We start from the raw sequence: 12647 nt of genomic DNA on the forward strand, positions 1-12647 counted from the left end.
AGGGCCGGCCCTTTTCCAATCGCAAAACGAAGGGAATTGGTGAGCAAGTTAATGGAAAAAGCAGCATACACTCTTTGCCCAGGGCCAAGTATCCAGCAAGTAGGTGGTGCAGAAATTCAGAGACAGAGAGAGTTGCACACATTTGGCTTCATGGTCAGGGAAAGCAACACAGAGGAGGTGAGATTTGAGCTTGGCCTAAGACGACGACTGGGCAGGATGGGAGGGCAGCAGTCCTGAGGGGTGACCAACATGCACCAGGGCCAGGTAACAGGGTGCATGCTGGGGATGCTGCGATCCTATATTGGCAAGAAGGTGGAGGAGGTGAAATATGCAGAGGTTACTGCAGAAGGGGAGGTGGGAGGTCAGGCTGGAAGGGAAGGTGGGGAAGGCCTGTAAGAGACAGAAACATGATGGCAACGAGCCTGGGTGCAATGTGCAGGCCTGGACACTTTCTGAGCAGGGAAGTGCAATGGCAGTCAAGGCAGGCCCTGCTAGTGACAGTCCCCTTCCTCTGCTGGATCCCCACTTATTCTGAATAAAAGGTGAGAATAACTGATAAAACTCCAACGCTTCAGACCATGGGAGACCGGCAGGATCTTAATAACTGGAACCTCTTCCCAGATTTCTTATTTTAATCCCTCACCTTTTAGTTATACTCTCACGTCAAATCTTTCGTTTCCTCCTTTGTAAACTGGAGAGGGGAAGGTCTACCTGGCAGTGCTCTGACAATTAGAGGACATTTATGTGGCAGGCAGAGTCTTAGGCGTACAAGTCCCACGGGAGGTGTGGCCACTGCTATCGTGGAGAGGAGTGAAAGAGAGAGACCGAGTGCTCCCTGCAGCAGCCAGGACATCAGAGTTATAGGAGGCCAACGATTACTACATTTACTAGCTCCTCCTCCCCACACTGTGTCACAGAGGAAGAAACTGGCCCAGAGAGGGAAAGGCACTTGCCCAGGGTCACAGGTTTACCCCATTTCTTGATGAGGGCTTCAAATCCCATCGAAAAGGGGAAAAAAACACCACATTCTTCCCAATAGCGGGAGCTTGGTGCTGGGAACTGAAAGGACTCTCAGATTTGGCCTCTCCTGCCAGTGGAAAATAGCTAGGAATAGGCAATCCGACACTGAACCGAGACACAAATAGCAACACCAACAACACCACCCCTGCCGAGGCCACCGGCTGTCCCACAGTCTCGCTGGTGCAGCTGCTCCCTCTTGTCCCGAGTAGGGATGCTTGTGACCTGCTGGTGGGACTGGGCCCTCTATCTGGTGGCCCTGTGCCTCTGGGGACACTTTCTTCTCTCACCCTCAGCAATCAGGGCATTAGGCACTGGGGAGTTCCAGCTTTGCCTCTGCATCCTAGAAAGACCATGCCCTGTGGGCAGGGGAGCACTCCTGACTTCCACTTGGTCCAGCTCAGCTAGGGAGGCCCAGTGGGAAGCTGGGGGTAGAAGTCAGAGAGAAACAGACCCACCGTTCAGTATTGTGGCCTCCTCTGGGGCTTTAATCTCTTTGAGGGCAGGAAACTTGTCTCTCTTATTTTTCTCCAGCCTATTGGGGAAGAAACTGGCAGATACCGATAGAGACCCTGCCTGCCCCAACCACAGAAAGAACACGTTGGGCCACTGATGAGGTCATTAAGAGAAGACACTGAGAGAACTTTTGTAGATGCTGTAGAAGGAGGAAAACTCCAGGGCCCAATTAGATAAGGCAGAGGAAAAGCCCTAGGTTCTGGCTAAGTTGCTTGGGTGATAGCATTTGCTGAGACAGGTGCAATTTTAGGAGCAGTGGGCAATCAGAGATATTACCCAGAGAAGCCTAGAGACTTTGGCAAGAGAGCCAGACCAAGCCAGAAGCTATGGCTTGCACAGATGAATCACCCTTGTGCATCTTGAGAAGGGGACCCAGGAAGTTGGAGAGGTAAGGCTTGGAGGAAAAAATTAAAAGACAAGACTGGGTCTCATGGGCGGCCACACTGGGGATCCTGGAGAGGAGAGCGATTCCTACTTTCAGGAGGCCGAAAGACTAACCCTTCCCGGGTATCTGGGGTAAATACCAGTTTGCCTGATAGAGTGGCTGTAGGAAGAGGAGAGAAGATTCTCTGGAAAGATCAAAGCAGCTTGGTGGTTGTGTGTGGTAGGGAAGCAGGGAATGGGACCTACGAGGCTATGAGCCACGATGGCCCTGTGAAGGCAGCATCTTCAGCTCACACGACCTCCGGGTTTGCTTAGGACAGGAACAGCGTGGCTAACCCAGGACCCATAAAGGAGGCTCACCTTTCACTTAGAATCAGAGAATCTCAGGTTTGGGAAACGGACCTGAGAGGCCCACATAACACATGTAAATGTCACTTCTCCAGCTTCCTGGGGCAACACTGTCAGTTCCTATTTCCATGGCCTTGCAATGAGTTGGGCCAGTAGGATGCATCTATCTACCCCTAGGGCTGGACTGGATAAAGTTCTCTCTAAATTGCAGATTTTAAAAATATGTGGGATGCAGAAAATTCTAACCACCACCACATCTTCTGAAATGTCTGCAAAGTCAAATGTGGTCAACTACTTTCTGTAGCGAATACTGATAAATCAATTATCTGCTTTTAAAATGAGACTGACCAGAGAGTAGGGATGGCTAAAAGATAATTGGCCCGGTGTGGTGGCTCACGCCTGTAATCCCAGCACTTTGGGAGGCCGAGGTGGGTGGATCACCTGAGGTCAGGAGTTTGAGATCAGCCTGGCCAACATGGTGAAACTGTGTCTCTACTAAAAATTCAAAAATTAGCTGGGCATGGTGGCGCATGCCTGTAATCCACACTACCCAGGAGGCTGAGGCAGGAGAATCGCTGGAACATGATGGGAGGTGGAGGCTGCAGTGAGCTGAGATTGTGCCATTGCACTCTAGTCTGGGTGACAGAGTGAGACTCCATCTCAAAAAAAAAAAAAAAAAAAAAAGATAATTAACGCATGGTACTGGTGCCTACAATTATTGTCATCTGATCATGTGGCAACCTGGTATGGGATGGGGCTAATATGATCCCTATTGGAAATGTAGCCTTAGATTGAAAAAGTTCCCAGCCCTCCATACTGACCCAGGCAGGAGTTCCAAGGCCCTTTGGAAGAGCTGATTCTAGAGGCAAGAGAGGGGTCCAATACACTGAGATATTTGGATTAGTTATTTGGTACATATCTGATCGACTCCAGTAAAAACAGCTCATATTTGTTGGGAGCTTACTTTTTACGGTCTTAAAATGAAAGACTTTATTAGTACACACACATGTGCGCGCGCGCACACACACACACACACACACACAAGAATAGTGCTTTTAGGTCATCTTTTGCAAAACATAGCAATCAACAAATATTTGTTATTAACTTGCTGAAACCATCCCATGATCACTTAAAAACTGCCTAATGTTCAAAGTGTGCTTTTTATGTTAACAAGAGAAAAAGAAAGGCGCAGCCCTTTCAGTACATAAAAGTAGCTTCTGACAGAAATCTTTGGAAGAGCTTTAGTTGAACATAATCTTAAAGCATTTTCTGCAGAGTAATTAATACATAAATGGGAAAACTCAGAGGATTTAGGTGAACAAGCTAGAGCATTGACTTTCAAAGCGCAGATTGCCATTCGCCAATGTATTGTGAAATCACTTTAGTGGGTCATGAGTGCATTTTTTAAAAAATGAAATAAAATAGAAAGTACAAGATAATTCTTAGAATAATAGAAGAAAAGGAAGTACTAGAATGCACTGGCTGTAATATTGTTTTGTGAAGGGTTATAGATGTGGGTGAACTAGGTCAGGAAGTAAAATATGTATATGACAGAAGGTAAGAGGCAAAGACTGAGCCCACTATGTTATCCCCAAGAATAACTACTTCTGGCTAGGGCAGAGACTGTTAAAGAGATGGCAGACAGGAAAAGATGGAGCCTTTTCCTATCTTTAATGCTGTCACTGTAAAGAAGAATCAGTGAGCCCGGGGCCGCAGGAAGGAACAGTCACGGGGAACAGACAGTCTCCCGGACCCTGAGAGCTGACTCTGTGAGCACTTAAGAGTCAACAGCAGGCCGGGTGCAGTGGCTCATACCCGTAATCCCAACACTTTGGGAAGCTGAGGCAGACAGATCACTTGAGGTCAGGAGTTTGAGACCAGCCTGGCCAACATGGTGAAACCCTGTCTCTACTAAAAATACAAAAATTAGCCGAGCGTGGTGGCATATGCCTGTAGTCCTAGCCACTTGGGAGGCTGAGGCATGAGAATTGCTTGAACCCTGGAGGCGGAGGTTGCAGTGAGCCGAGATCGTGCCACTGCACTTCAGCCTGGGTGACAGAGAAAAAAAAAAAAAAAGGAAGTTAACAGCAGCAAACAGATACTCAGATACTCCTGCAACAGAGATGCATCAAGAATACTTTAAATGGGGGCCAGAACTGCAGTTCATGCCTGTAATCCCAGCACTTTGGGAGGCTGAGGTGGGCAGATCACTTGAGGCCAGGAGTTTGAGACCAGCCTGGCTAACATGGTGAAACTCCGTCTCTACTAAAAATACAAAAATTAGCTGGGCATGGTGGCGCACGCCTGTAGTCCTAGTCACTCAGGAAAGGGCCCCAGGAGAGGAGGCTGAAGCATGCGATTGGCTTGAACCCATGAGGTGGAGGTTGCAGTGAGCCGAGATCGCACCACTGTATTCCAGTCTGGGTGACAGAGCAAAAAAAAAAAAAAAAAAAAGAAGAAGTTAACAGCAGCAAACAGATACTTCCTGCAACAGAGATGCATCAAGAATACTTTAAACAGGGGCTGGGCATCGTGGTTCATGCCTGTAATCCCAGCACTTTGGGATCACTTGAGGCCAGGAGTTCGAGACCAGCCTGGCCAACATGGTGAAACCTCGTCTCTACTAAAAATATAAAAATTAGCTGGGCATGGTGGCACATGCCTATGGTCCTGGCCACTCAGGAAAGGGCCTGAGGAGAGGAGGCTGAGGCATGAGAATTGCTTGAACCCATGAGGTGGAGGTTGCAGTGAGCCGAGATCGTGCCACAGCACTCCAGTCTGGGTGACAGAGAAAAAAAAAATGTTAACAGTAGCAAACAGACACTTCCTGCAACAGAGATGCATCAAGAATACTTTAAATAGGGGCCAGGCACCGTGGTTCATGCCTGTAATCCCAGCACTTTGGGAGGCTGATGCGGACAGATCACTTCAGGCCAGGAGTTCGAGACCAGCCTGGCTAACATGGTGAAACCCTGTCTCTACTAAAAAATACAAAAATTAGCCAGGCATGGTGGTGGGTACCTGAGTCCCAGTTACTCGGGAAGCTGAGGCAGGAGAATTGCTTGAACCCGGAGACGGAGGTTGCAGTGAGCCGAGATCATGCCACTGCACTCCAGCCTGGACAACAGAGCAAAACTCCGTCTCAGAAAAAAAAAAAAAAAGGAATACTTTACACACGGATCTGGACCCATGCATAAGGCCTGGGCTTTTGATATCAGATGTGTGAGAGCACTAAAAAGAAAGACAAGGTGCAGCTACAGTTATTGAAAGAGTTAAAGTCGAAAGAGAAAATGTACTTAATATGTACACAGGTGTTTATTTAAAAAGCTTTTTTACTGGTATTAAGTTATATCTTTACCTAGACACAAAACAGTTGGAATAAGTCAATGTTTTGTTTACTTCAAAAATTCTATTTTTCTAGAAAAGGCAATATTGAAAGGAATGTCTGCTAAGCAGGAATTAGTCAAGTTATTTTGAGGGGGGTAACAGAGAGAGGAGGGGGCTTTGAGAGACAGCATTCCAGGCAAAAGGAAAAGTATGCACAGAAGCCTCGCGGGCAAGAGACTGCGTATGCTTGGGGACCCTCTGGGAGTTTAGCTTGGCTGGAGCTGGCCCAGGGCAGCAAGAGATGAGTCTGGAGCGAGGGCAGTGGCTGGTCTCAAAGGGCTTTGGACACCAGGATGGGGAAACTCGAGAGAAGGAAAGGGCCCGAAGAGAGGAATTCAGTTCGTAGACATGTGGATATGTCAATAGGTAGCTGAATAGATGGTTCTGGAGACAAAGCCAACTTGGAAATTTTCAGTTTATGGATAGTAATTGGAGACATGGAAGCAGAGATTGCCAGGTACTGAGAGAGAAGAGACCAGGGCCAAGACAAGGCCTTGAGAAATACGCCTAAGGACGACAGAAGAAAAGGACTGAGAAGTAGCCAGAGGCTGAGTAAGAATTCATCGTCTCTGCGTCTCTATCGCAGACACTGCGCTAGGCACTGGCTTCTGCTGCAAAAGATGGGTGCAAACTGAGAGTGGGGGCGGGGCTATGAGGAAAACACAGAGCAGGCTCCAGTGGAGAGTAGAGACCACGGATCTGTAGAGGCACCAATTGGAATAATAAGTGCTCTTTCTTCAGGAACCCAGGTGTAAGAGCAGAGTTGGATTGAGCTCGAATTGGAGTTTGCCGAATGGAAAGATGGAAGGGTGACAGGGGCAAGGGGCAGAAGGATATTAGCAAAAATGCAATTCAGCCAGTTATCTTAGAACTGGACTTGCAAATCACATAGGTGATTGAATTCAACTATTTGGTCAGCATCCATCACGGACCAAAGAACTGCCATCTGTCTTATAAGTTAACCATAATTTAAAACTGACCTTCTCAAACTTCAGCATGCACAGGGATCCTGCTGAAATGCAGACCTCGGCTGAGCAGGGCTGGGCGTGGCCTGAGGCTTTGCATTTCTCACCAGCGCCTGGCTACGGATGCTGTTGTGGGTCTACGGATGCTGTTGTGGGTCTGAAGACCATACTTTTTTTAAAAAAAAAATTTTTAAATTGACAAATAAAAATTATATATATTTATCATGTACAACATGGTGTTTTGAAATATGTATACATTTGGAATGGCTAAATCGAGCTAATTAACATGCATTACCTCACATACTTAACATTTTTTGTGTCGAGAACACTTCAAATCTGCTCTCTGAGTGATTTTCAAGAATACATTGTTATTAACTAGAGTCACCATGCTGGACAATACATCTCTTGAACTTATTCTTCTCATCTGACTGAAACTGTGTATCCTTTGACCAAAGCTATCCTTCAACCCCCAGACCACTCTGAATAGTGAGGTTTGAAAAGGTTTCACTTTACTTTGGGGGGAACTGACCTGCCCTAGGGTACAGCTTACCAGCCAGGTGCTGGAGTGCACAGACTGTTACATCTCCAGAACCTCTGTTAGCTAGCTGACACCGTGTGACAGGTTGAAATTGGCCATAATAGGAGTTTTTACATTACAGAAATCCACAAATCAAGGCTGGCTACACCTATGTAACAGTGAGGCGTGCTATAGAATAGGCTTCTGTGTCAGGGATCATGAGAGCAAGTTTTCAGTTGGTCTCTGTGCTTCATTCATACTTTGATAAAGAGGCCATGGATCCCAATTGCTGTGTCACATGTGGTGCCTGCTGCAAAGCATTAAGGGAACTGACTTAGCTCTGGTGCATCAGAGGACCTATCAGAGGCAAACACTTGCTGATACCTCATTTGTCCTATAAGCCACCTAGAGAAGTAGAGTTGTGGGAAGAAAGAGGGGGACTGAGATGTTGCTATGGGCAAAGAGTGGCTTGCTGGAAATTCTTACCCACGTTGCACTGTATTTCCCCGACTACCTCCGGGCAGTAGGCTGACCTGGGCACGGGTGTACCAGGGTGCCCTTTCAAAGTCCTAGGCTGCACTACCAGGCTGATGCTTTACCTCTAGTTGGAAAATGTGAAAAGTGATTCTCAGCCATGGAAACTGGGTAACTTCCATAACATCTGCTTTGCTTACTGGCCTTTAAAATGGGGGTAGTTTTAGGCTGGGCATGGTGGCTCACGCCTGTAATCCCAGCTCTCTGGAAGGCCGAGGCAGGCGGATCATGAGGTCAGGAGTTCAAGACCAGCCTGGCCAACATGGTGAAACCCTGTCTCTATCATAAACGCAAAAATTAGCTGGGCGTGGTAGTGGGCGCCTGTAATCATAGCTACTCAGGAGGCTGAGGCAGGAGAATTGCTTGAACCTGGGAGGTGGAGGTTGTAGTGAGCCAAGATTGTGCCACAGCACTCCAGCCTGGTGACAGAGCAAGACTCCGCCTTAAAAAACACAAAAAAAGAAAAAGTTTTTTCTTAAAAATAAAACATACATCGAATATGGTCAGAGAAAACCAACTAAATTCCTTTTGGTGACAGTTTGGGGAGGACAATGAAATCCCTCTGCTAAAAAAAAAAAAAGGGAGTCTCCTATTTTCTGACCTGTGGGTCATGCAGTTTTAATTTCCTCTACCTTTCTTTCTTTCTCTTTTTTTATTCTTTTTAATTTCATGAACCTGCTTAAGGCCACAAAGCCTCTCCTGAATCCCTCAGCTGTCTGGCAGATGCATTGCTGCCAGGGCTGTGCAGGTTACTATGCCAGGCTGAAGTTCCACAGCTGTGACTCAATGCACCTTCAAATCCTCTTGCCGGATGACAGTGAGATGCTCCAAGGGACTCCTGAGAAGGCGGTGGGAGAGAAGAGCCACCCAGGAGCTCCTCCAGGCCTCGGAAGAGGGAGGCTGCCGGGGATGAGTCCAGTGGCACCGGGCTCTGGTTTATGTGAGCCGAGGCTGGCTAGGGACCCCAGAGATGCAGGCAAAAGGCTGTGCCGTAAGCCACATTCCTCACTTAGGCCCCCTTCCAGGGGAAGCGAAGTCAAGCCCTGGTAAATGCTTCTCATCTCTGGGTCCAGCTGGGAGAACAATGGCATGATGACATGCTACCCATGTAGCCAAGCTCCTCCTCTTCCTCCCTTGCACCCATCGTTTCCATCCTGTTCATTTGCCAGTTATTACAGGAGCACCATGGGCAGGCCACACAGCTAGTGCTGTGGAGATGACACATCTTAGTGAAGGAACAGAGGGACTGGCATGGGGATGGGTGAGGGAAACGCCTGACTATAAACCTAAACATCTAAAGATCTGGAGGAGCCACGGGGAAGTGGGACTGTGTGATGATGTCAGACATTTCAAGCCCTGCCTCAGTGCTCTGACTCTGAATCTTGCTGGTCCTGATCAGCGCCTGCCCCAGGGTTGTAAGTTTCTCCTTACTGGGGTTCTTTCCAGGGAGGCATGTGGAGCGGGAACGGAGCAGTGCACAGCAGAGTGACAGAGTCTTGAGAGGACTCAGGCAAGCAGGAGAGAAAAGGCCTCTAGCCAGAGTCAGCTGCACCCAACAGAAAGTTCCCTCTGAAAGCTGGGAAGAGGCCTGCTGGGGCAGCCTCTGTCAGCACACAAGCAGGGCTAGGGCAGTCACTAACAGCACAGCTATCTAGAACAAAGAAGGGTTTTGGAAAGGAGAGGCAGGCTGTATTACAGCTGTACTGGAGATGGATGATCGGTGGCTTTCCTGAGTGCATGCTGTGTGTGTGTGTTTGCGTGTGTGCGCACATGAACATGCACTTGCCTGGGCCAGGGCTCACTCATCATTTAAGGATGTCTTCTGATTGCTCTGGGATGCAGGAAGCCACCCAGACCCTAGTTGCTGGACTCGCTCAGAGGCAAGAATGCAAGGCCAAAGGCAGCATGAGGAAAAGCTGGTAGGGGCTGAAACCAGCCCAGCCTGCTTCATGCTTACTCCGCTCAGGTTGGCAGGCCCTACTGAGACTTGCCAATCTCTAAGTCTGCAGCGTGTCTGAAGAGGTACAACCTGAGGACTCAGTGCCTGAGCGCTGCTGGAAGACGTGGGGACACCCCCAAAGGAGGAAAGTGTCCTTCTGGGAGCCACTTGCACAGTGGTGTTGATCATGGCAATCCTGCATGTGGTATTCCACGTGGGAGGGGCAGTTCCACTGGGAGCTCCCCTTTACACAGGGTTTCCCAACACCAGAGCTCCTCAAACAGACAGCCACCGGAGTGCTAACTAAAGAAACCAACAGCAAAAACAAACATATGCCCACAAACGATTCCAAAGAAGCTCTGCACCAACAGGTGCTGGTCCTGACCAAATCAGGCTAGAAGTCTGATGACACCTTTACCTGTTCCGGATCCCACGACGTCCCGGCTGGGTGACTCGGCCATGGCGTCGGCAAGTCGCTCCCGGAGGCCCTCCTCCGTGTGCTCCATGGAGGACATGTGTCGCAGCCCGAAGCCCTCAGGCCAGCTCCCGCACACCTCCAGCAGGGTCACGCTCCGGTCAAAGGTACCTGTGGCACACACGGGACATCTGACGTTGAGTCCACACCTTCAGGGAGCAGGCCGTTCTTGTCTACCTCCCACCCGCTCCTCTCCATACCCAGGGTCCATTGTAGCCTTCCTGTAGGATGGAAGCACGCCGCGAACAGACTGGGTAGCGCAGGAGAAACAGCTCATGCCGCTGAGAGAGTGCAGACCTCTCGAGTGACTTCCGTGACACTGAGGCTGGTGGTTTCGCAACTGTTTCTGAGGAGCTACGGGGTTCCCCTGGTCTTCAGGGACCACCTTAAGAAGTGGGACGGGGAAGGCAACCCCCTTCCCAGGTTCAACCCAAACGGATCCCTACTTTCCTCTTTTTGATACAATGGGATTCCATCTAAAATTTCATTTAGGGCGGGGAGTGGTGCCTTACACCTGCAATCCCAACACTTTGAGAGGCCAACGCGGGAAGACTGCTTGAGGCCAGGACTTTGAGACCAGCCTGGGCAACAGAGCGAGACCCTGTCTCTACAAATAAATAAATAAATAAATTTTCATTTAAAGAAGGGGTTATATAGCCTAATGTTTTTAAAGCTTTCTTAACCATTATATTCTATAACCTATAACCAACTTCCTCATTTTATAGTTGGAGCTCAGAGAAGTTATGGCCCAAGATGGAAGAGCAAGTCTGTGGCAGACGAGGTCCAAGAACTCGCTCTCCTGATGCCTCAGTTGAGAACACGTTCTACTTCACTACCTGGTCTCCCAGCTACCCAAGGGCATATGAACAACCAGGGAATTACTTTGGGGGATACCAGCAAGGAGGTGGGTGATAGCATCTTCGGCAAGGGTCTGTCCTTAAGCCAAAGCTGCTCCCCAATTCCAAAACGTCTTTGGTGTTCTGCTGAACGCTAAGATTAGATCTTACATGCGAGATCACTTCAAAGTCCGAATTTGAATTATTCTACTTTATTATACAGCAAGTCTTCTGTGAAAGCTTATTTCATCCACTCTCTCTTGGAAGGAGATTATAGTCATGCTCTGTTGCTTTAAGCACATACCATTTCCCCAGCGATTAGGTAACTGAATCCACTGCATTTATTGGGCTTGGTTCCTGCCAGCATCGGGAAGATGGGGAAAAAATGCAAATGCCAACGTTTCCCAAAGTTAAAAGTACACGAAACACACACTCTTTATCAGGCCTTGCTTCTCCTCTTTGATCAGCCGTCAGAAACTATCTTCGCCAGGCAGTGAGGGCTGGGCAGTGTCAGCACACACTCCCTGCCAATGACAGGTGGTAATGGAGAGGGTGCGAGCCCCAGCCTCGGCAGGCGGCCCTGCCTCTGATAATGGCCACAGCATTGAGGTGATAACCGTTAGTAAACACTCTGACAGCCGGTGACTCCATACATCAGCAAAGAGGGCCAGATAATCCTGAACTCTCCTGGCCAGACAAAGGCCCTTGGCCAGCCTGCTGCGATTTATATGTGTGGCAAGGGTCACTACTGGCTCCTGAATTTCGTCAGCCAAGTTTGGTTTTGATTTATCTCGTACCTAATTGTAGGGAAGATTCCTGACACTGGGAGAATGGGCAGCATCTATAAGGGCATCTCCCCAAGAAGAGACCCACCTTAGGAGTGGGTTTCTTGGGGTCAGCTTGTCAGGTAGGACTTGAGAATGGGGAGCTCCCTCTGCCACCTCTCTCCATCAAGTAGGGTCAGGCTGTAGATCTGGTAAGCTAGGCTCTGGAAATTGGGGGTGCACGGCTGGGTGTCAGATAATTCTCCCAAGGCCTGAACTGTGCTAGAGCTGTGCACTGGCAGTGCCAAGCTCAGAGCCAACACTCAACCACCCTTAGCAACAACTCCCAGGTGCCTAGCTCCCCAGGGACACACAGGACTGCTGACATCCACTAAGCTTCTGATTCTGCTGCCGACTCACTGCGTGATGCACAGCCAGTCCTTCTAGCTCCTTTTCCATCTCTAAACTAGAATGAATAACCCTTTGCCCTGTCTCACAGGAGTGAAGAGATTAAGCAAAGTCCCCACTTCCAGCACTTCCCCACTAGACCTTATTTGACAAGATCTAGTGCTACAGTGCTAAAGCATCATCATTTTTCTGAAGGGTCGCATGCGATGCAAGGACTTGATGATAACAAGAAAACGTGGGCCCTCCTCCTCCCTGTTGGCTCAACTTTTTTTTTTTTTTTTTTTTTTTTTTGAGACAGTCTCACTCTGTTGCCCAGGCTGGAGTGCAGTGGTAAGATCTTGGCTCACGGCAACCTCTGCCTCCTGGGTCCAGGCAATTCTCGTGTCTCAGCCTCCCGAGTAGCTGGGACTACAAGCATGTGCCATCATGCCTGGCTAATTTTTGTGTTTTTAGTAGAGATGGGGTTTCACCATGTAGGCCAGGCTGGTCTTGAACTTCTGATCTCAAACGATCCACCTGTCTTGGCCTCCCAAAGTGCTGGGATTCCAGGTGTGAGA

The 12647-nt window shown here is 48.8% G+C and overlaps 1 protein-coding gene across 9 annotated transcripts in view; it reads right to left on the bottom strand.

Annotated features, from left to right (window-relative positions):
- Positions 1 to 12647, bottom strand: part of BCAS3 (BCAS3 microtubule associated cell migration factor) — a 709394-nt gene that overhangs the window by 14287 nt on the left and 682460 nt on the right. For 8 of the 9 annotated variants that reach the window (XM_019027610.4, XM_019027611.4, XM_019027606.4 and 5 more), the window contains one exon: positions 10026 to 10193. In XM_019027610.4, the coding sequence (XP_018883155.1) occupies positions 10026 to 10193 (168 nt within the window). Of the gene's footprint in view, positions 1 to 6595; positions 6787 to 10025; positions 10194 to 12647 lie in introns of those variants that run through there. The other variant, XM_063706217.1, reaches the window with a different exon arrangement.

Source organism: Gorilla gorilla, chromosome 4, assembly GCF_029281585.2.
Source record: "Gorilla gorilla gorilla isolate KB3781 chromosome 4, NHGRI_mGorGor1-v2.1_pri, whole genome shotgun sequence".
NCBI lineage: Eukaryota > Metazoa > Chordata > Mammalia > Primates > Hominidae > Gorilla > Gorilla gorilla.